The 22494-nt window shown below is 42.6% G+C and overlaps 1 protein-coding gene across 1 annotated transcript in view; it reads right to left on the minus strand.

The window, feature by feature from the left end:
* The window catches only part of DCHS1 (dachsous cadherin-related 1), a 113766-nt gene extending 91474 nt beyond the window's left edge, over positions 1-22292 (minus strand). Inside the window, exons 1-2 of the mRNA XM_089671636.1 lie at positions 21743-22292; positions 16405-18161 (exon numbers count right to left, since the gene is read on the minus strand). Coding sequence (XP_089527762.1) covers positions 16405-18117 — 1713 coding nt within the window. The 5' untranslated portion in view covers positions 18118-18161; positions 21743-22292. The remainder of the gene's footprint in view (positions 1-16404; positions 18162-21742) is intronic.
* Positions 22293-22494: the final 202 nt, after the last annotated feature.

A 22494-nucleotide genomic window follows, 5' to 3' on the forward strand; every position in this document is an offset into this window, starting at 1 on the left:
GGAGCTTACAGTCTGTTGTCCCCCCACAGTCACATCAGTCTCTGTACCAGAGGAGCTTACACTCTAATGTCCCCTCCCCCACAGTCACATCAGTCTCTGTACCAGAGGAGCTTACACTCTAATGCCCCCCCCCCCCACAGTCACACACTATTATTATTATACATTTATATAGCTCTGACATATACCGCAGTGCTGTACAGAGAACACTGAGCCAGTCACATCAGTCTCTGTACCAGAGGAGCTTACACTCTAATGTCCCCTCCCCCACAGTCACATCAGTCTCTGTACCAGAGAAGCTTACACTCTAATGTCCCCTCCCCCCACAGTCACACACTATTATTATTATACATTTATATAGCTCTGACATATACCGCAGTGCTGTACAGAGATCACTGAGCCAGTCACATCAGTCTCTGTACCAGAGGAGCTTACACTCTAATGTCCCCCCACAGTCACATCAGTCTCTGTACCAGAGGAGCTTACATTCTAATGTCCCCCCACAGTCACATCAGTCTCTGTACCAGAGGAGCTTACACTCTAATGTCCCCCCACAGTCACACACTATTATTATACATTTATATATTTCTAACATATGCTGCAATGCTGTACAGACACATATCAGTCTTTGCACCATAATATTTAAAAAAACCCACAAAATGCCAAATTATACATTATTTTAAGGCTCTAGCACAGGGGTGGGCAAACTTTTTGACTTGAGGGCCGCAATGGGTTCATATATTGGACCCGGGGGCCGGACCAAGAGTAGATGAATGATGTGTATGTGTGAATTAATATAAATTAAATTAAAATTTGTAACATTAAATGTTTAGATTAATTTAAACACTACCATGCCATCCATAGTAAGTACAGTATAGTAATATTCCCCCATAGTAAGCATAGTAATTAATCCCCCATATAGTAATTCATCCCCCATAGTAGTTCATCCTCCATAGTAATTCATCCCCCATATAGTAATTCATCCCCCCTATAGTAATTCATCCCCCCTATAGTAATTCATCCCCCATATTAATTCATCCCCCATATAGTAATTCATCCCCCATAGTAATTCATCCCTCATATAGTATTTCATCCCCCATAGTAATTCATCCCCCCTATAGTAATTAATCCCCCCTATAGTAATTCATTCCCCATATTAATTCATCCCTCATATTAATTCATCCCTCATATAGTAATTCATCCCCCATAGTAATTCATCCCCCATATAGTAATTCATCCCCCATATAGTAATTCATCCCCCATAGTAATTCATCCCCCATAGTAATTCATCCCCCCTAGTAATTCATCCCCCATATAGTAATTCATCCCCCATAGTAATTCATCCCCCATAGTAATTCATCCCCCCTAGTAATTCATCCCCCATAGTAATTCATCCCCCATATAGTAATTCATCCCCCATATAGTAATTCATCCCCCATATAGTAATTCATCCCCCCTATAGTAATTCATTCCCCATATTAATTCATCCCCCATATTAATTCATCCCTCATATAGTATTTCATCCCCCATAGTACTATTCCCCCCCAAGTAGTAAGCCAAGTCCCCCCTGTGTCAATTTGCTTACCTTTGCTCCACGTGTTCCTCTCGCCGAGTTCCCGCGCCGTTCCGGTCTTCAGGGCGGACTGTGAGAGGAGCCTAACTCCCCTCACGTTCGTCACGCTGCCCCGCCTACACACATGCCCTGCCTACACACGCTCCGCGGGCCGGATTAAAAGGTCCGCCGGGCCGTAGTTTGCCCATTGCTGCTCTAGCACAATGTTTCTCAACCTTTTTTCAGTCAAGGCACCCTTTAAAATTATTGACAGTCCTGAGGCACCCCATTCAAAAATGTGAAAAACTATTCTAATAGTTTTATATAACGCAGCAACACCCACACATGTAGGACACCCAACATTAGAGGGGATTTATTCTTCCAAAGCAAATACACTTTTCTACACTGGTACTGGCTAGTATTCCAATGTTTCTCTTCTCCCTCACTGAGCTAATGTGACCCCAGCACTGATGGAGGGGGCAGGGGAGGGTCAAACTAGGATGGTGTGCAGGCAACTGGCATCCTCCTTATCAACTGATGATGTCATTGGTTGTCAGGACGCCGGCGGCTAGAAGGCCGGAATGGAGCACAATGAAAACCTGTGGCTTTCTGTAACTAAAAGGCGGGCTTGTTCCACCCGCTGGCTTGTATACAAATTTTTGGCAATTTTTAGACATTTTGCCAAGGCACCCCTGAGGAAACCTCAAGGCACCCCTGAAGAAGCCTCAAGGCACCCGTGGTTGAGAAAGGCTGCTCTAGAATATGTACATGAAGGTGCCGGTTATCTGCTATAAATGCAAAGCCTCCAGTGGATCACACAATCCACCAGTCCCCTGTCTGCACAGGAGTATATGCCTGTAGAAACCTAGAGCTGAAAAAAGTCTGGTGACTCCTCTCTGCACCCCCTTTTGTGTCTGTTGGTGGATTTACCCACAAGTGTTCAAACGCAGCCTGACAAAGCAAGACAAGAAACCAGAAAAAGAAATGACCTTTGGTGGCCGATCTTCAGGCACCTACAGACAACCCAGAATATTTGCCCAACTTGACTGTCTTATGCAACGTTCAAATATCAATAACTCCTCCCTGATGCCAAATGGTTGATTCTGCTTTCAACAGGACTGAGGATTCTTGAGAGGAGTACTGAGGCAGGGTGCTGTGAAGTTTTCAAAAACAGAACCCTACTGGCCCCTCCCATCAGATATGATCTGCCTGCTTTGCATAGAGAGGCACAGGGACCCAGCAATGGGTCTAAAATGAAATGGAAAGGTTTTATTCTAAAGATTTATTGGCTTGTTGATGAGGAGATTCTTCTCCTTCTCCACTCCATCTAAAATAAATAGCTTTGGCTGGGGTTGGGCTATAACCAAGCCCATTATACACAATACTGTCTTCCAGGACTTGTGTGTTCATTTTAGAAGCCATCATTCAATAAATAAAAAGTCAGATAATATTAATAGCGCATTCATTCTAATTCTGTCCATAAACCAACAAGCGGAGAAGGGAAGAAGAAGACATTCCTAATACAGCTGACCACCCCGGAGAAATATGTTCACACCCCACCGCCATCCTCGCCACCGCCACCCGAAGGAGGGTGCTGCTATTTGGGCGGTGATTGCTATTTTCTTTTTGCAGTTTTTGACGGAGCAAATGTAAGAGGCAAGATGACCTATTGGCAACATAAAGCAGATACTATATGAGTACAGAGAGTGGATCGAAGGGCCAAGGGAATCGAGCCATGTATCTGGTGGGATCACTAAAGCTCTGTCCACAGCTGGTGGTTATGGTGTGTTGCTGGTGGTTGAAGGTCTGTTGAACGCTTGAGACCTGGCTTGCACTTGTGGTTGGGAGGGGGGGGGGGGGTAGAAATAGGTGGCCACTGCTTCATCCTCTCCCTTAGGCTGGAAAGGCAGCCGGATGGGGCTGCACACATGCCATGGGTGCTATGCTTTGCTTCTCAGCTGCGGCAAAAATGACATCCCTTGTCGCCTTTGGTAGGCAGTCATTTGGCTGAACACGACCCATTCAAGTGAATAGGGCTGTCCTGCAACAGCATGCAATGCACGTGGTTGTGGTCATGGTGGTGAGGGCTTTCGAAGGTTGAAACAGGCAACGAGGAGGCAACATATCACCTCTCAGCTGCCTGGCAGATTCCTCTGAAAAGCAATCCACCACAGATCGCTTCTTAAGCTAGACATTCACTAGTATATTTTTGAACGGCCATGCGTATAAACATTCTTAACCACTTCCAGTCCGGACACTTTCACCCCCTTCCTGTCCAGGCCAATTTTCAGCTTTCAGTGCTATCACACTTTGAATGACAATTGCGCGGTCATGCAACACTGTACCCATATGCATTTTTGTAGCATTTTTTTGAAACGGATAAAGCTTTATTTTGGTGGTATTTATTCACCACTGGGATTTTTATTTTTTTTGCTATGTAAATTAAAAAGTCCAAAAACGTTGAAAACAAGTGTTTCTCTTATAAAATTTAGCAAATAAATATTATTTCATCATAAATCTTGGCCAAAATTTATTCTGTTATCTTTTTAGTAAAAAAAAAATAACCCAAATTGGTTTATAACCAAAAAATATAATTTCTAAACTTTGTTTTACATTTTTATTTTATTTTTTTATCATTTATGTTTTGTTTTTAGTTTTTACATACTGTCACCCTAGCAGTACAGTGTCGCCATGGTGACACTGTACTACTTGTGGGGGGAGATGAAATTATTTTTTTATTTACACTGATTGCTTTTACACCCATAAAGGCTGTAAAAGCAATCATTTCTCCTTCTCTCTGGCTGCATTCTTGCAGTCATTGAGAACTGTTGTGTGAGCTGTGATTGGTCACAGCTTGTCACATGGTACAAGGCTGTTGTGAGTAGCCTTGTACCATGTGACCTCTGTGATCATTCACAGATTTCACACATAATAAGCAATGATGTCAGAAGTGACATCTTGCTTACTACTCTGCATGTGATCACTGATTGGCCAATCAGTGATCACATGATCGGGACCTCCCACAGAGGTCCCGTACGATTGGTGTTCCACTCCGGGCACCGGTTCGCGGTGCTGCTGGCTGCCAGGGAGAGCGCACAAGCAGGGGGCGGGGAGGCCGTTTATAAACAGCCACCTAACCCTGCACTGCCGCCGTCCGATCGTTTATATACAACAGCCAGATGGGAAGTGGTTAAAAAAATTTCAGTACATTTCACAACTTGACAATGTTGAAGTAGCTCAAAGTTTCATTGGTTTGTGGTCATACCATACCACTCAATTTTGGAATTTACTGAACGAAAACCAAAGTGGTTGTAAACTTCAGAAATATGAACAAAGCATCGCTGTATGGTGTGTACTTGTCTCAATCCACAATACTAAGACCCCAGTCACACTGTTTGTGACTTGGCATGTGACTTGTATATCGCATGGCAAGTCACACCCTATTGTCCGCAATTACAGCAGTCATATCGGTGCGATTCCGACTTGGTCAGAGCCGCACTGATTTCTAAAGTAGTACATGCATGACTTCAGGTGTGACTTGCACAGACATCTATGTCTTGCAAGCAGGGGCGGACTGACAACTCATGGGGCCCCCGAGCAAATGGGGATCATGGGGCCCTTGTGTCCTCGCCCACATCCAAAAAAGCCAATGAAAGGTACCAGGGGCATCTCATGGGGCCCCCTACTGACCCCGAGCCCTCGGGCATTGCCCGAGTGCTCGAATGGTCAGTCCGCCCCTGCTTGCAAGTCGCACCTTAAGTCGGAATACCATCCAACTTTGAAATCGTTTGACTTCACTGGAACTCGCGCAATTTCAAAGTCGGATTGGTTTGACCCGGGTGTAAGTGTCATTCCTGTCTGCTGGCTCGTTCCTCTGCTATCAGCATGAGTCAATTCTGACGAGTTTTTCTAACACCAAGAGAAAAATAGTGACGGGGAGGGATCTCCAGCACAGTCTGTAATTGACAACCTCCGCTCTGTTTTTGTGTGCTGTGAGAAGGGGTAACTTCCGTAGTGTGTAACTTTATCTCCGCACCTCCTGTTTTCTGAATTCCCAGACAAGCTTTATAAATTCAGCACTTTGAATGGCTGTAGAGAAGAGAAGACATCTGATAAACAGGTACAACTTATGTAGGAGGATTGGTTTCATCTCTGTGTTTCACCTGAGGCCAGTCCCTTCACTGGGTATATGTAAGGATTTATAACCACTTTAACCAGTAGGCTGGCCTTATAAGGTTTGTTTTTTCTAGCCACATCCTGACCGCCCTATAGGAGATATACTGCTACAGGGTGGCAGGGGTGCACAAAATCACGTATACTTGATTTTGTACTTCCAGGTAGGGGGCGTGTGCCATACCTACGCCGCCACTCGCGGCCTCGGCTGTCAATCACCGGGTCCTGGCCGGTGATTACCCACCGGTACCCGATGATTACTGAGCATCTCCAACAGGGTGGAGGACTGCTTTGTTTACTAACAGTCCTCCTCCCTGTCAGCTTGGGCACACTGCTCTGCACAGCACAGCCATCCAGAGCAGTGTGATTATAGTGAAGCACCAACACACCGTCTCCCAGTAAAACACTCCCAGCACACAGTTAACCCTTTGATCGCTCCTCATGTTAACCCCTTCCTGCCCAGTGCCATTAGTACAGTGTCAGTGCCTTTTTTTAGCACTGATCACTGTATTGGTGTCACTGGGGATGTCAGTGACACCATGTCAGTTCCCCCCCCCCCCCCGGTGTCAGAATATACACCGCAGTCCCGCTATAAGTCACTGATCGCCGTCATTACTAGTAAACAAAATAAATACATAAATTCAAGTATGCAGTATATACCACCATTTGTAAACGCTATAACTTTCACATAAACCAATTAATTTACACGTATTGGGATTTTTTGTAGAAAAAAAATGTAGAATACATTTTGGTCTAAATTTATGACAAAATTTGAGTTTTTACATCTTTGTACTGGACATGTTTAATAGCAAAAAGTCAAAATTATTGTTTTTTTTTCCTCAAAATTGTCAGTCTATTTTTTTATAGCGCAAAAAATAAAAAATGCACAGGTGATCAAATACCACCGAAAAAAGCTCAGTTTGTGGGAAAAAGAGACGTAAATTTCATTTGGGTGCAGCGTTGCATGACCGCGCAATTGTCAGTTAAAGCAGTGCCGTAACAAAAAAAAATGGGCTGGTCAGGAAGGGGGGTAAATCTTCAGTAGGGCGAGGGGCTAGACATTTGCAAAATGAAAACATTTGTTTCATTTATTTAAATAATTTTGTTTAGCTAAAGTATAATTAGAGGTGAAACATGTTTTTTTAGTTTTGGATGGAGTGGAGAGGGATTAGAACCCCTGTCAGTTTTATTGCTGTCTGAGTCTCCTGTTTACCATTATCACCAAAAGTGAAAGTAAAACAAACCCCCAAATTTTGGGTTGTCCCCAGAAAAGTAATAGAGGGGAAATCTTCCAATGGGGACACTAGTTCTGGTGACCTGGGGGGCCCCAAGGAATTCCCCTTAATTTGTGGGGATTATCTCTCACTTCCTGTTTGGCTATGGGACGGGTAGTGAAGGTAAATCTCCCCAATGGGACACAGATGGCAAAAAAAAAACTGACAGGTGTTATAACCCTCTCCTGACCTATACAAAATGAAAAACAAGTGTTGCCTATAGTTCTACTTTAAATTTTTCATTTATTTGAATTCAAAATTGGCATTTGAATACAAATTTATTCTATTCAAAATTAAAATTTCAGAAGACAGTTATATTCTTTTTAATTTATACTATTCTATTTTTTCTATACTATTCTAATATTTTCTATTCTATTTTTTTCCCTTCTATTCTTTTCTATTCTATTCTAATCTCTTCTATTTAAATTCAAATTTATTCTATTTGGAGTTTAAATTTCAGAAGACAGTTATATTCTTTCTATTCTATTCTAAAATATTCTATTGTTTTTGCTATTCTTTTCTAATCTTTTTTATTATTTTCTATTCTATTCCATTCTATTCTTTTATATTATATTCTATTTTGTTTTTTATTCTATTCTATTCTTTTTGAAATTCAAATGTTCACACAGTCTTTGAAGGAAATCAGCAATATTTGAACTTGTTTTCAAATTCAAATCTGAATTTCAGACAAAATCTATTCTATTTTTTTTTTTCTGTTCTAATCTTTTATTTTCTATTCAGTCTTTTCTGTTCTATTTTGTTCTTTTCTAGTCTATTCTTTTCTAGTCTATTCCCTTCTTTGTATTCTATTTTATTTTGTATTCTGCTTTACTCTATTTTTTTTCTATTATTTTATTTTAAATTGTATTGTAATCTATTCCATTATTTTCTATTCTCTTTTATTCTGTTCTTTTATTTTATATTCTATTCTGTTGTGTTTTACGCTATTCTTTATATTATCTTTTCTATTCTATTCCTTCATTTTCTATTCTATTTTATTCTATTATTTTATTTTATATTCTATTCTGTTTAATTCTATTCTCTTTTTTTCCCAAATTTGAATTTTGGAAGATGGCTATAATTTAACACTAACACACACAGTTGAATTTGAATTCTAATTTCAGACTAAATGGATTTGTTACTATTGTAAATCGGAAATTTGGATACAGCTCAATCTCCGAATAACGAAAAATTTGTCCAAATTTTGTTTCAGAACAAATTGAACCGCACATGTCTAGTTTCTCCTTTGTTTAGCCAAGCAAGGTGCATGGAGGAATCCCTTCCTCCTCTCCTGGGACCCATCGCTGTCAGAATACATTGATCAATGCCTGCAGCCGCTGATTAACAAACATTTTCTATGTCCCTTCAGTGTGTTTCCACCACTGCTCAACAGACGTCAATTTGATAAACTTTTATTGAGCAGGAATGGCCACTCAGCAATCAAAATTCATCCAGGCCCTACTGACCCAGACAAATTTGGATCCGTTTATGGCTAGTACTCATTCGAGAAAAAAATGTCCATCCTTCTTCTTTAAATTTTTTCATCACTGCATTTGAAAATGGCCCCACCAATAATTAGAAAAATAAACAATTGTTTTTAAAACAAAAAATGTTTAACGGAATTCTGTTGGTGCATGGCCAGATTTTTAAGGGCAACAAGGGCTGCCGCATTTGTAAATCCTAACACTGACGTACAAAGCTGTCCACCATACTGCTCGTACTACATCACTGACCTAATATCCAAGTACCACCCAACACGCACACTCCGCTCCTCACAAGATCTCCTTCTCTCTAGTTCCCTGGTCTCCTCCTCCCATGCCCGCCTCCAGGACTTCTCCAGGGTGTCACCCATCCTCTGGTACTCCCTTCCCCAACCCATCAGATTATCACCTACTCTCCTCTCCTTTAGGCGCACCGTGAAAAACCATCTCTTCAGGGAAGCCTACCCCCTGCTAACTTGACCAACCTCCTCCACTCTTCCTACCACTCCATCCCCCACAGCTATCTCCTCCTGTGCCACCATCCCCTCCCTCCTAGATTGTAAGCTCGAAAGAGCAGGGCCCTCAATCCTCTCATGTTTTGCATTGTATTGGTATTGTTCTGTCACATGTTCTGTCCCCCTTTGTAATGTACAGCGCTGAGTGAACCATTGGCGCTTTATAAATACTGTATAATAATAATAATAATAATAATAAACGTGCCCTAAGGCACAGTGTACATACATTATCATTGAATGCGATGCAATTTGCGTTTTAAATAACTTCATCAAAGATGCAGCAAGCAGGACTTTTTGCCTAAATTACCACCTACCTTTTTCTATGGAGTCACTACCTTCCTGGATGGACCAGCGAAATGTCCTCCCATGCCCTATGCATGACAGATCTGAGGCTGCATTGGACTAACTGATGTAACAAGTCTTACTGAAATGCATTTGCACTACAGGTCCCAGGCTGTTTATTTGCTGCATTTTGCTTACAAATGAACAGCGCTGACTTAAAATGCAAACAGAACTATTTGAAGATAACACACATCTAGACAGTCCCGACAGGAAGCACCCAAGATAAAAAAAATCTAAACAAAATTATGACTTTTACAATTGGAATTCTGTGTTTAAATGTTGGATATCTGAATTTCAAAGTCAAAATTGTGAGATTAGCAGTCAGAATTCTATCATTAAAGTTAGAAATCTGATTTTCAAAGTCAAAATTCTGAGATTAAAATATTCTATTCACAGTATTCTTAGCTTTGTTCCCAGCATTCTGACTTTGAAACTTAGAATTCTGAGCTTTAATCTCAGCATTCTGACTTTGAAACTTAGAATTCTGAGTTTTAATCTCAGCATTCTGATTTTGAAATTTAGAATTCTGACTTTAAACCTCAGCATTTTGACTTTGATACTCAGAATTCTGATATTAAATCTCAGCATATTGATCTTGAAACTCAGGGTTCAGCCAGAGCCTTGGCTCACTCCTAGTAAGGGATATTTATTTATTTGAATACAGGTACTTATAGAGCGCCATCAATTTACGCAGCACTTTACATCTATATTGTACATTCACATCAGTCTCTGCCCTCAAAGAGCTTACAATCGTAAGGTCCCTAACCCATGTTCATACATACACATACTAGAGCCTACTAATGTACCAGCATGGCTTTGGGGTGTGGGAGGAAACCTACACAGGAACAGGGAGAACATACAAACTCCAGGCACGTAGTGGGGGTTGGGATTCAAACCAACAACCCTAGAGCTGCTAGGTGGAAGTGCTAACCACTTGGCCACTGTACTACCCATATAATGTTAATTATACTGCCTGACATTAGGATTTCAAAAACACCTAAACCCAAGCATATAATATCATAAAATCTTTTTTAAATTTAATTTCAAAATGAATGTTCAATATTTTTTAATCTCTCATTTAAAAAATTCCTAGTGTTATGAAGGTCTTTGTACATGCCTGTCCCTGTCTCCCAGTTGTTCTACGTTGTCACCCTGTTGCATGCTCTTCCTGCAGAGGCTATGTCCTGTAAGGAGCACCCAAGATAAACAAAATTCTGACTTTTAAAGTTAGAATTCTGTGTTTAAAAGTCAAATATCTGAATTTCAAATTCAAAATTGTGAGATTAGCAGTTAGAATTCTATCATTAACGTTAGAAATCTGATTTGGAAAGTCAAAATTCTGAGATTAAAATATTTTATTCACAGGATTCTTAGCATTATTCTCAGCATTCTGACTTTGAAACTTAGAATTCTGAGTTTTCATCTCAGCATTGCGATTTTGAAATTTAGAATTCTGAGTTTTAATCTTGGCATTCTGACTTTGAAAGTTAGAATTCTGAATTTTAATCTCAGCATTCTGACTTTGAAATGTAGAGCTCTGAGTTTTAATCTTAGCATTCTGACTTTGAAATTTAGAATTTAGAGTTTTAATCTCAGCATTCTGACTTTGAAATTTAGAATTCTAACTTTAAACCTCAGCATTTTGACTTTGATACTCAGAATTCTGATATTAAATCTCAGCATTTTGACTTTGAAACTCAGGGTTCAACCAGAACTTTGGCTCACTCCTAGTAAGGGATATCTATTTATTTTATTACAGGTACTTATACAGCACCGACAATTTATGCAGATCTTTACATCTGTATTGTACATTCACATCAGTCTCTGCCCTCAAAGAGCTTACAATCTAAGGTCCCTAACCCATGTTCATACATACACATACTAGAGCCTACTAACGTACCAGCATGTCTTTGGTGTGTGGGAGGAAACCCACACAGGAACAGGGAGAACATGCAAACTCCAGGCACGTAGTGGGGGTTGGGATTCAAACCAACAACCCTAGAGCTGCTAGGTGGAAGTGCTAACCACTTGGCCACTGTACTACCCATATAATGTTAATTATACTGCCTGACATTAGGCTTTCAAAAACACCTAAACCCAAGCATATAATATCATAAAATCTTTTATAAATTTCATTTCAAAATGAATGTTCAATATTTTTTAATCTCTTGTTTATGAAGGTCTTTGTACATGCCTGTCCCTGTCTCCCAGTTGTTCTATGTTGTCACCCTGTTGCATGCTCTTCCTGCAGAGGCTATAAGCAGCCATACCAGTGCTCACTCTGCAGACATGTTCTAATATTGTCACTATTGGGAAGCCCACCCAAAGAAAGCATGCACAGTTGGAGCAAGTTTATGTAGACAGGAAATGGCTAAAAGAGGACATAGGCGATCAGCAGCACTAAGGTATAAAGAAGGATGAAAATAAAATGGAAAGTGCATTAGTGCTTCCTTGAATGTTTGTTATAACTAATGTCCACCTTGTTGGACCTGTCACACTTTTTAACATTTGTTTTTAACTAAATATTCAGTAAACTTAATTTTAATTCAGTTGCCATCTCGTATGTCTTGTTTTGCTATTGAACACCTTTCTTTGATACCGTGTGATGACCAGTCCTATCTTCACTTTTATTGCATGACCCAGACATGAACATGTATCACTGATCCTATGGTTAGGAAAATATTTGACTGAACAAATAGCAATAGCTCCAGAAGCTTTTGGTTCTCAATCTTTAAACCTAGCAAGGGCTACAGGTATTCATACAGATTCTCCACAATTAGCCTTATTGAGCATAGGTGTAGGTGTCTCCCTAGCCCTGTAGGGTTCCTCAAGATGTTGTTCCTTGAGCTGTGGTTGATGGACCTCCCATTTGATAGTCAATGGGACCAACGCTACTTGGCAAAGCCAGCTGCATGACTCCAATGATATTTTTAGCTGCCCATAAGGATGGCATTCTGACCACCACTATAAGTGGAACAGTCTTCCCTCCGACCACCACTATAAGGGGAGCATTCTTCCACTGACCGCCAATATAAAAGGCATTTTTCCCACTGAAACACAATCAGTTTTTGCAGGGGTTCCCCATGACCTAAAAGTTATTTTATTGGTAAAAGGTTGAGAAAGGCTGGTGTAGAACTTTATCCCATTACTTATAGAACTAAACTGGATCACTGGTTGTTTGCTGGTAAACTAACCAATACTTGACATTGGACATCTTTAAATGGCTCCAACCTATCCTAAGTAATCTATAGAGTTAATTCACAGTAACTTTAGGAAACATTGATAGCTTATAAACACAATGCGTAGGAAAATGTCCACTGCCAATAGGATCCTTGGCTCCAATACCCTAAGGCACACCTCTTGATTTGAGCATACTCTTATTGGCATGAATATTGGTTCCAATTTAACTCCAAAGGTACTCCCAACCTTTATATTTTCCAGTTTCTTCTCTCTTTCATGTTTTCTGTTTTCACAAAGCTAATGCCATTATTGGACTGAGTTTGGGGCCTATGAGCATAGCACTGGAGCTCTTCCAGTAGGGTCCCCCCATTCTTTGCATGTGAATTTTGATTGCCATGTTTATTTGAGATGTATGCATTATGTTGACATCTGTACAATGCAAAAATATACTACATGGAACAGGTCTATGTATCTGCTCTATCAAAACACCAATTTCTGTGCCCATGTTCTCAATTCTTTAACTCATGAAACCAGTAAAAATAAGAGAAAGTAACTTTAGCAGCAGGACCCAGCAGGATCTTTGCCAGGCGGTGGGCACAGTTTACAGATGCTTTACTACTGTTCCATTCCAGGTAGGAACAGTGCAGTTCAGTTCTATTCTTGGTAAGCTTCCCAAAAGGTTGGGTTGACGAAAAAGACATCTCTTTCCAACAGAAAAATGCAAACACATCAAATTGTTAGAACCCTAAATCTGCTGTCGTTCAAACAGCAAAGCTCCAGTTTGCTACTCACTGCGAAAATGTCCTTACTAGCCCCATGAAGGCGTGAGGATACTCTCCAGATCAACATTTGTTTTACATTTTGTACACTTAAAGCATAACTCCACTTTTGTTGAGAAAAAAACTTTCCCCTGTGGGTGATCTATGTACATTGCAGGGATTTTAACAAACTTTGTTGCACATACCTACCTTGTGTTATTCTGAAAGAATAGCTGTTTGTTTGTCTGTGTCCATGTGCAGAGTGAATCTGTATGGGTATGGGAGTGGTTTCGGAATTATCAGTAAGCTGCTGCTCCAGCATGGCTCTAATGAGGAAAGTGGCAGGATCTGCATCCCTGTGGCTGTGTTTTCCCTTTGGGAGTATCTCACCAAAAATGAAATTTTTGTTGCAGGGGATTCCAAAAATCTGATGTTTATCTTAGTGCAGACTTCTGGGAAAACCAGTAAGCCAATCACACAAGCAGGAAATGACATTTTTCAGGGGCGTTCTGTACAGCATCTGTGTGCAGAATACCTACCGCTTGCCATATTGCATTTTACAGAAAATTACAGCGCTGCAGATTGAAAAACGAAGAGGCATTTTTAATAACATTCAATTACAATATGACTTCTGTTGCAGTTCTATATGCTAAATTGTTTGTTTTTTTATTTGTTACATTTTTTTCCCACGAAAGTGGAGTTACCTTTTAAGCCAGCCATACAGTTGTGACCAAAATTATTCAACCCCCAATGCTGTAAAGGGGTTTAGGGACTATAGTGTACATTTGGAATTGTATTCAGAATCAAATCCTACAAGGACGTTGTAACTACCCAAATGCAACTAAAATGACATCAATTGTTTATGTAATACAGTAGTAAATGGTTCTTATGTGGTTTCTTCATTGCCACAATTATTCAACCCCTTAAAGACTACCACTCTGAAGAACAGAGGTTCATACAGGTGCTTTCCATCAGGTATTGAAAACACCTGTGGATGTCACCGAGCAGCAATCAAGCATAATAAGCACCAATTAGGCAGCTTTAAAATGACTGTGATACTCAGCTCCTTCTAGACATTTACTGGTGTGGTTACAAACATGGTGAAGGCAAGAGAATGGTCCAGGAAGACAAGAGAAGAGGTGATTTCTCTTCACAGGAAGGGCAATGGCTATAAGAAGATTGCAAAGATGTTAAACATACCAAGAGACACCTTAGGAAGCATCATTCGCAAATTCAAGGCAAAGGGCACTGTTGAAACGCTACCTGGTCGTGGCAGAAAGAAGATGCTGACTTCGACTGCTGTGCGCTACCTGAAGCGTAGAGTGGAGAGAAGTCCCCGTGTGACTGCTGAGGAACTGAGAAAAGATTTGTCAGATGTGGGTACAGAAGTTTCAGCCCAGACAATAAGACGCACACTGCGTAATGAAGGCCTCCGTGCCAGAACTCCCAGGCGTACCCCCTTGCTGTCTCCAAAGAATAAGAAGAGTCGACTGCAGTATGCCAAAAGCCATGTGGACAAACCACAAAAGTTGTGGGATAGTGTTCTGTGGACTGATGAAACAAAATTAGAACTGTTTGGGCCCATGGATCAACGCTATGTTTGGAGGAGGAAGAACAAGGCCTATGATGAAAAGAACACCTTGCCTACTGTGAAGCATGGTGGAGGGTCAATCATGCTTTGGGGCTGTTTTGCTTCTGCAGGTACAGGGAAGCTTCAGCGTGTGCAAGGTACCATGAATTCTCTTCAGTACCAGGAGATATTGGATGGAAACGTGATGCAGTCCGTCACACACCTGAGGCTTGGGAGACGTTGGACCTTTCAACAGGACAATGATCCCAAGCATACCTCCAAGTCCACTAGAGCATGGTTGCAGAGGAAAGGCTGGAACATTTTGGAGTGGCCATCGCAGTCACCAGACTTAAATCCGATTGAGAACCTCTGGTGGGACTTAAAGAAAGCAGTTGCAGTGCGCAAGCCTAAGAATGTGACTGAACTGGAGGCCTTTGCCCATGAAGAATGGGCGAAGATACCCGTAGATCGCTGCAAGACACTTGTGTCAAGCTATGCTTCACGTTTAAAAGCTGTTATAACTGTAAAAGGATGCTGTACTAAGTACTAAGATTGAATGTCACTTGGGGGTTGAATAAAACTGATAATGCTGTGAGCACAGAAAAGACATTTGTGGTTATTTCATTATAACTGTTATGTTATATTTGTCTGACCTACAAGTGCCTCTTTAATGTAAATGTAAGCAAGATGACTGAATGATCAAAAGCAATGTCAAACTGGCCAAAACACTCAATTTCAGTGGGGGTTGAATAATTTTGGTCACAACTGTATATGGATCGAATCAACTGGTCAAGATTCGATCCATCTATGGGCAGGCTGGTTGTACTGGAGTCGATCCATCTACAACCAGCCCGTTGGATTTTTTTGCATGTGATTACTGCTGGCAGATAAAGCAACCAGCAGTAATAATTGTGTTCGACCGGCAGGGAAGGTACTACACAATAGCGCTGCAAGAGAGATTCCCCCATCAACACAGTCAATTGAACAATTTTCTTTCATGCAAACTGTGGTTGCAGGAGTGAAAATTGCATTATCTATATCTTTCCTTAGAATCACATCCAACCTTATTAGAAACATATCTACCGAGCTGGCTGGAACCAGCTCTTGTGGAAGATTATTCCATGCTTTCACAGCTCTTATTGCAAAGAACCCTTTCTGTATGCTGGGGTTGAAATGCACCTGTCTCTACAAAAAGCAAACTAAACGTTCCTTTTTCTTTTCAAGATAGTATTACAGTACTGGTACTGTACATTCAGTAGAGCTGGTTGCTGTGAATTGCGATACTATATACAGGCTTTTTATGTATGCTATTCAGTGCTGCCTCTAATTTAGGATGCTTTTTGTGGACTCTGTTACACTTTAAACATCTCTTCAACGACCTGCAATTGAACAACTTTTCACATCCAACCAGTAGTTTAAAATAAAGGAAAGTGATGATCCCCGATTTGGGAGATTTCCGTTTGCAAGTATCATGGAAGCCTTATAACCTCCATAGAATGGCTTCTCAACACATATTTACTGTATAGCTTATATGCATCAAAAATGGTGCCATTTGAGCTTACCTTTAGGAAGCAGCTTCCCCGAGCAGTGCTCTCGCTTAGGGTGGCGTTATATACTGCATTAGCGAAGACAGGCTCATTATCATTCACATCCAATAATTGGACTTTAACAATAGCAGTGGAGGTTAGAGCTGGTTTGCCGCGATCTGAGGCCACCACTGTCATAGTTGGCTGTGGGTCCCGCTCATAATCCAGTGGGGCTGTTGTAGTTATGACTCCGGTTTCTGGGTGGATGTGGAACCAAGGTGTGTCCAGAAGGCTGTATCTCACTTCTCCATTATCTCCCTGATCTTTATCTCGAGCTGTGACTTGCAAGAGGAAGCTTCCGGGATGGACTGCTTCTGGCACACTGTGGCTATACTCTTGCCGATCAAACACTGGAGGATTATCGTTGACGTCTGTTACCTCAAGGACAAAAGAGGATTCTGCCCTCAGTGGTGGAGTTCCTGAATCTGTGGCGAGAACCCGAAGCTTGTAGGAATCTCGTTCTTCACGGTCCAGCAACTTGTCCACGCAGATGAGGTAGATGATGCTGTCTTTTGTTGTCAAAGCAAACTTGCCCTCTCCACCTTCCAGGGTCACATCCACATCAGGATGCTCTCCATAGTCCGGATCTGAAACAGAGATACGAGCCACGTACTGCCCTGGCGTAGCCCCCTCAGATACTCGGGGGGCCCCATCCTCACTCAAGAAGATGATAGTCATACTGGGTTGGTTATCATTAGAATCCCGTACCTGAATGGAAACAAAAGCTGTTCCCACTTCTGGCTGTGCTGCCCCATCCCGGGCCTGAACAACCAGTTCATGGGCTTTCCGTGTCTCGTAATCCAAGGGTTTGCTGAGCTGTATGAGTCCAGAGTATGGATTGATGGTGAAGAAACCCTCGGGGTCACTTTGCCTGCGGTTTATCTCATATGTCACCTCTCCGTTCTGGCCCAGGTCAGCATCCGTGGCATAGACTTGCAGGACACTGGATCCAGGTGAGAGGCTTTCAGAAATCAGAGCCTGGTAACGGCTTTGGTTGAACAGTGGGGCATGATCATTGATGTCCAAGATAGATACGTCAAGCTTGATTTGCGAACTCCGGCTTGGAGAGCCACCATCGTAAGCTTCCAAGATCAAAGTATAGGCAGAACAGTTTTCCCGATCCAGATTAGCGTTCACCACTAGATCTACAGATAGCACGCCGCTGGACATGCTCCGGGTTTCCAGCCGGAAGGCTTGCATAGGATCTCCACTTTGAATGAGGTAGCCCTGAGTGCTCAACACTCCACTATCCAGATCTATGGCCGGTTCCAGTGGGTATCGAGTGCCGCGTGGTGTGTGCTCAGGAATACTCAGCTCGATACGGTCCTTAGCAAAAGTAGGAGAGTGGTCATTGATATCATCCACATGGATGTGCACCTCTACCGTGACCCCCTCAGGGGTGACTGCTATGAAGCTGTAGAGGTTACGCTTTTCCCTGTCCAAGACTCGAGCTGTCTTGATTATGCCAGTAAGTTCATCTATGTCTAAGTCACTGGTGACTCCGCTTCCCTCCTGATCTGATATGAAGAACATGTGCCCTGTGGTCCCTGGTGGAAGGCCTGCACTGATATCACCGATAATGGTCCCAGCTGGTTGCTCCTCATCAATGTGTAGTTCTAGCACGCCAAGCGAGGAGAAGGATGGGGAACATGCCCAAATAAGCAGCAGGAGAAGCCTGGGAAGCAGCATCTTTTGTATGTCTGCTTCAAGGTCAGAGAAGATAATGGCCCATTCTGCAGAATAGAAAAAGAAATTAGAAGTCAGTGGGGGAACATGATATATGAAACTGCGAATAAAGGAACAGGGACTGCTTGATTATCTAATGCATCTAAAAAGCTCCTCCAGCCCTGCTGCCATCACCCTGTAGTTGGAGGGGAATACTTTTTATACCATGATTTCTATGACTGAATGACCCTGTGATGGATTATGCCATCATGGTGATTCCTATGACCGTATCACCTCACAAAAGAAATGATAGCATCTCTGTGTCATCCACCAGTGGCAGGGACCGTATTTCCTTCCCAAAGTCAATTACTTTTTTATCCATCCTGTGTGAGGAAGTGATGGATGTCCAAAACCTATCTTGATCCCCATCAGACAAGTTTTTTTTGTGGACCAGGGAAATATGTGGCAATTTAGGAACACTGGTCCATGTCCTGTGCAGATCTGGAGAGCACCCACTGTCCCTTGTTAGGACCGGTTGCCAGAACTGTTCTCTGGAAATGTTTTAAGAATTCCAGCAAGAAGTTTTGGTCTCAGACTGAAATGAGAATCATCTCTTGCCAACTTCAATATTAATAACAGCCAGAGAGGGGATGGCGCAGTGTGGAAATAATACACCGAAATAGACACAATACAGCTCTTGTACACAGAATCCCCCTCTTCCCCATCCTTCCCCAAACTTCACACTGTCGAACAAACTTTTCCAAACAATTAAAATGCAGCATAGCGAGTGCTGAGAGGGAACACCACTGCAACTTCCCCCTCCATACAAAGGACAATATAATACTTTATATATAGGTCAGTGATACACTAAATATACAGAAACTCATATACTGGATCATGTAACACGCAGGCAGGGATCATATATCACATATAATACAAAGAAGGATAGAATGCATAAAGCACACAGGGAATATGCCACATATAACACTTGGAGGATATAACACATAAAGATCAATTCACAAATCTTAAGCCCATTGATAAGGATCTCGATTTTAGCTACATGACTGTAATTTCTCCTTCTTATTGCATGGAGCTGAAAATACCTGTCAGTTTATTAATTTCATTGGCTGCAACTGAAAATAACTGTCAATTTGTAACAAAAAAGCACACAATTATTCGGGTAGTTTTGGTTCGTGGACTGAGTCTATAGAAGGAACTTTTATTTATAGCACTCGGGATACAATACGTTATAACACAACTCACAGGGAATAGAATGCAAATGTAATACATGGGAGGAGTCTGGCAAAAGGGTTTAGTATCTGGTCATTTCAGGGCCAGCAGAGGGACAATATGGAGGAGGAAGTTCCAAGGACAGGCCACGTTTTTGCCCAGGTGTGACCTCCACCAGGTTATTCAGTAAACTTTTATTTCATGTTGTGCTGGCCCATCTCACCAAGCATCTACCATTATAAAGGGCAGTTCAAACATTGACCTCTGATCCTTGAACAGTGGGTCACCTGAGCCCAGGTGGTGACTCTGAAGCTTTGCCCGTTTCCACCAGCTTCCCCCAAACTTCCTTTTCTACAAGATGGGAAAATTAAACAGGAAAACTTCCCCCCCCAGGGACCCGGCCTGGTTCAGGGTCATCTAATTGCTGGAAATATCTCTGGAGAGGATTTGCAGTCGTGTGGCTGGGGACTCCTCTCGTGTGCCTGAGCTTCCCCTTCCCTGTCATGGGTGGTGGAGTGTGGAGTGTCAGCTCTGTGGGGGAACATGGTGGACAATCAGAGAGGGTATTGTGGCAGTGTGTAAGATTTTTACATGATGGCATTATTAGAGTGTCAGCTCTGCTGGGAACCATGGCGAGCAACCAGAATTAACACTGGAACAACTAATGAAGAGTGGGCAGTGTGTGATATTCTCATTATATGATGTCATTATTAGAGTGTCAGCTCTGCAGGGGAACATGGTGAACAATCAGAACTGACACTTGATAGCTAAGGAAGAGTGGGCAGTGTGACATATTATTATGTGATGTTATTATTAGAGTGTCAGTTCTGTGGGGGACCATGGTGAACAATCCGAACTGTCACATTTGACAGCTAACGAAGAGTGAGCAGTGTGTGATATTGTTGTTTAGAGTGTCAGCTCTGTGGGTCAGGATAGCAAGCTGATTCTGATTTTGTGCATTTTTGAAGTTACTCCTGGAGAACAGAGAGATTAAAAGTCTCAAACAGTATTGATAAAGTGTCAGCTGTTAGGGTGAGGAGTCTGTGTGCTGTGGATGGCGTCAACTTCGTCCACGAGAGTGTTGGATTTGATTGCCAGCTCTGGGGTCAAAATGGGGCTGGCTTCTCAGCTGCGGTGTACTGAAATCTAAAAATTGGGTCATTTACTGAACTTATAGATGCAGGGGTGGACTTACAGCTCATGGGACCCCCGGGCAATAGGGGATCATGGGGCCCCTGTGTCCTTGCCCACACTCAAAGCACACCCAAAAAAGCCTATAAAAGGTACCAGGGGCATTTCATGGGGCCCCCTACTGACCCTGGGCCCTCAGGCAGTGCCCGAGTGCTCGAATGGTCAGTCCGCCCCTGTATAGACATTATTACTGAAGTGTGAGCTCTAAGGACAAATATGATGATGTTCACCTGTCCTTAGTTGAGTGTCAGCTCTAAGGGTTACACTGTGCAGTGTATGGTGATATATGAAGATATCATTATTAAAGTGCCAGCTCTGAGGGTTACACTGTGCAGTGTATGCTATTAAGGAACAATATCATTATTAGAGTGTCAGCTCTGTAGTACAACACAGTGTGGATTATGTGATTTGATGTTGGTGTTTGGATTCCCTGTCAGAATGTGAGCTCTGCAAAACAGAAAGGGATTTGGTGTGTTCACAATTAAAGTGTTAGCTCTGTGGGGTAGAAAGGGGAAGACTGTGTGTTGAGTTTGGACCAATACTGTTATTAGATTGTCAGCTCTGTAGGGTAGTGAGAAGCGGACTGCATGTGATGTTTGGTATGATGGCATTTTTAAAGTGTTGGCTCTGTGGGTTAGAAAGGGGCAGATTGTATGTAGAGTTTGGACCAGTATAGTTCTTGGATTGCCAGCTCTATGGGGTAGAAAGAAGCAGACCGCATATGGTGTTTGGTTTGATGGCATTATTGAAGTGTCAGCTCTGTGGGGTAGAAAGGGATTGTTTGTGTGTAGAGCTTGGACCAATATCCTTTTTTGATTGTCAGCTCTATGGGGTAGAAAGAAGCAGACCGCATATGATGTTTGGTTTGATGGCATTATTGAAGTGTCAGCTCTGTGGGGTAGAAAGGGATTGTTTGTGTGTAGAGCTTGGACCAATATCCTTATTCAATTGTCAGCTCTGTGAGGTAGAAAGCAGCAGACTGCATCTGGCTTGGTTTGATGGCATTATTGAAGTGTCAGCTCTCTGGGGTAGAAAGGGTGGAATGTGTGTAGAGTTTGGACCAATATCATTATTGGATTGTCAGCTCTTTGGGGTAGTAAGCAGCGGACTGTGTCTTATGATTGGATTGATGGCATTTTTGAAGTGCCAGTTTTGCTGGACAACAAAAAAGGTAGGGATTGTCCGATTATTGACCTCAGTGAGGTACACAAACACACATCAGACTCACCGTTAGAGTGTAAGCTTTTGTGGCCGCTGTCTCGTGTTGGCCTTGCTGTCAGTCACACTTGGTTCTAATCCAGATTCCATCCCCGGAGACCTCGCGCCGTCTCTCCTAGGCCAGTGCCCAGCCGCCCGTCTCTTTCCTGTACCTGCCCTGTTGGCGTCTCCTCTCCGTGCAGTCTCGGTGCGCTCTGGAAGGCCCTTACATCTGGCGGTGGGATGTCTCTTCTCTCTCAGCGCTTTGTTCTCACCCCAAGTCTGTCTCTTTCATCCTCTTTGTGCACAGGGCGGTCCCTCCGCTCACTATTGTTCTGTCTGATGGATGTCTCTTTCGCGGAGTGCGCTCTCGCCGCTCGCCTTTTCTCTCCAGATGTGGCCGACTCTTTCGGAGGGGAGAGATCTCCAGTGGAAGGGGGTCTCTCAGGGGGTCTCTCCGACAGTCTCGCCGTCTCTGCCTGTCTCTCTGGCTGGGACAATGGATTGAGACAGCTGTGGATGGGAGAGAGAGTGCAGGGCTCAGAGGGAAGGAGAGAGGCTCTGAAACATGATTCTCCCCCCACCGCCTTCCCCAGCATCACCCCCCCTACACACCTCCTCCATCCTCTACCCCCCCCCTCCTCCTCCTCCTCCTCCTCCTGCATCCTTTCCTCCCCCCTCCTCTCTGCTGCTGCGCCCCCCCTCCCTCCTTGCTGCTCCTGCACTCTGTCTCATCTGCTAATTTATGCTGAATTCCAGGACCAGAGAGAGAGGGAGCATGGA

Source organism: Staurois parvus, unplaced genomic scaffold (assembly GCF_062004578.1).
Source record: "Staurois parvus isolate SC_StPar_1 unplaced genomic scaffold, SC_StPar_1.0 ptg000109l, whole genome shotgun sequence".
Classification (NCBI taxonomy): Eukaryota; Metazoa; Chordata; class Amphibia; order Anura; family Ranidae; genus Staurois; species Staurois parvus.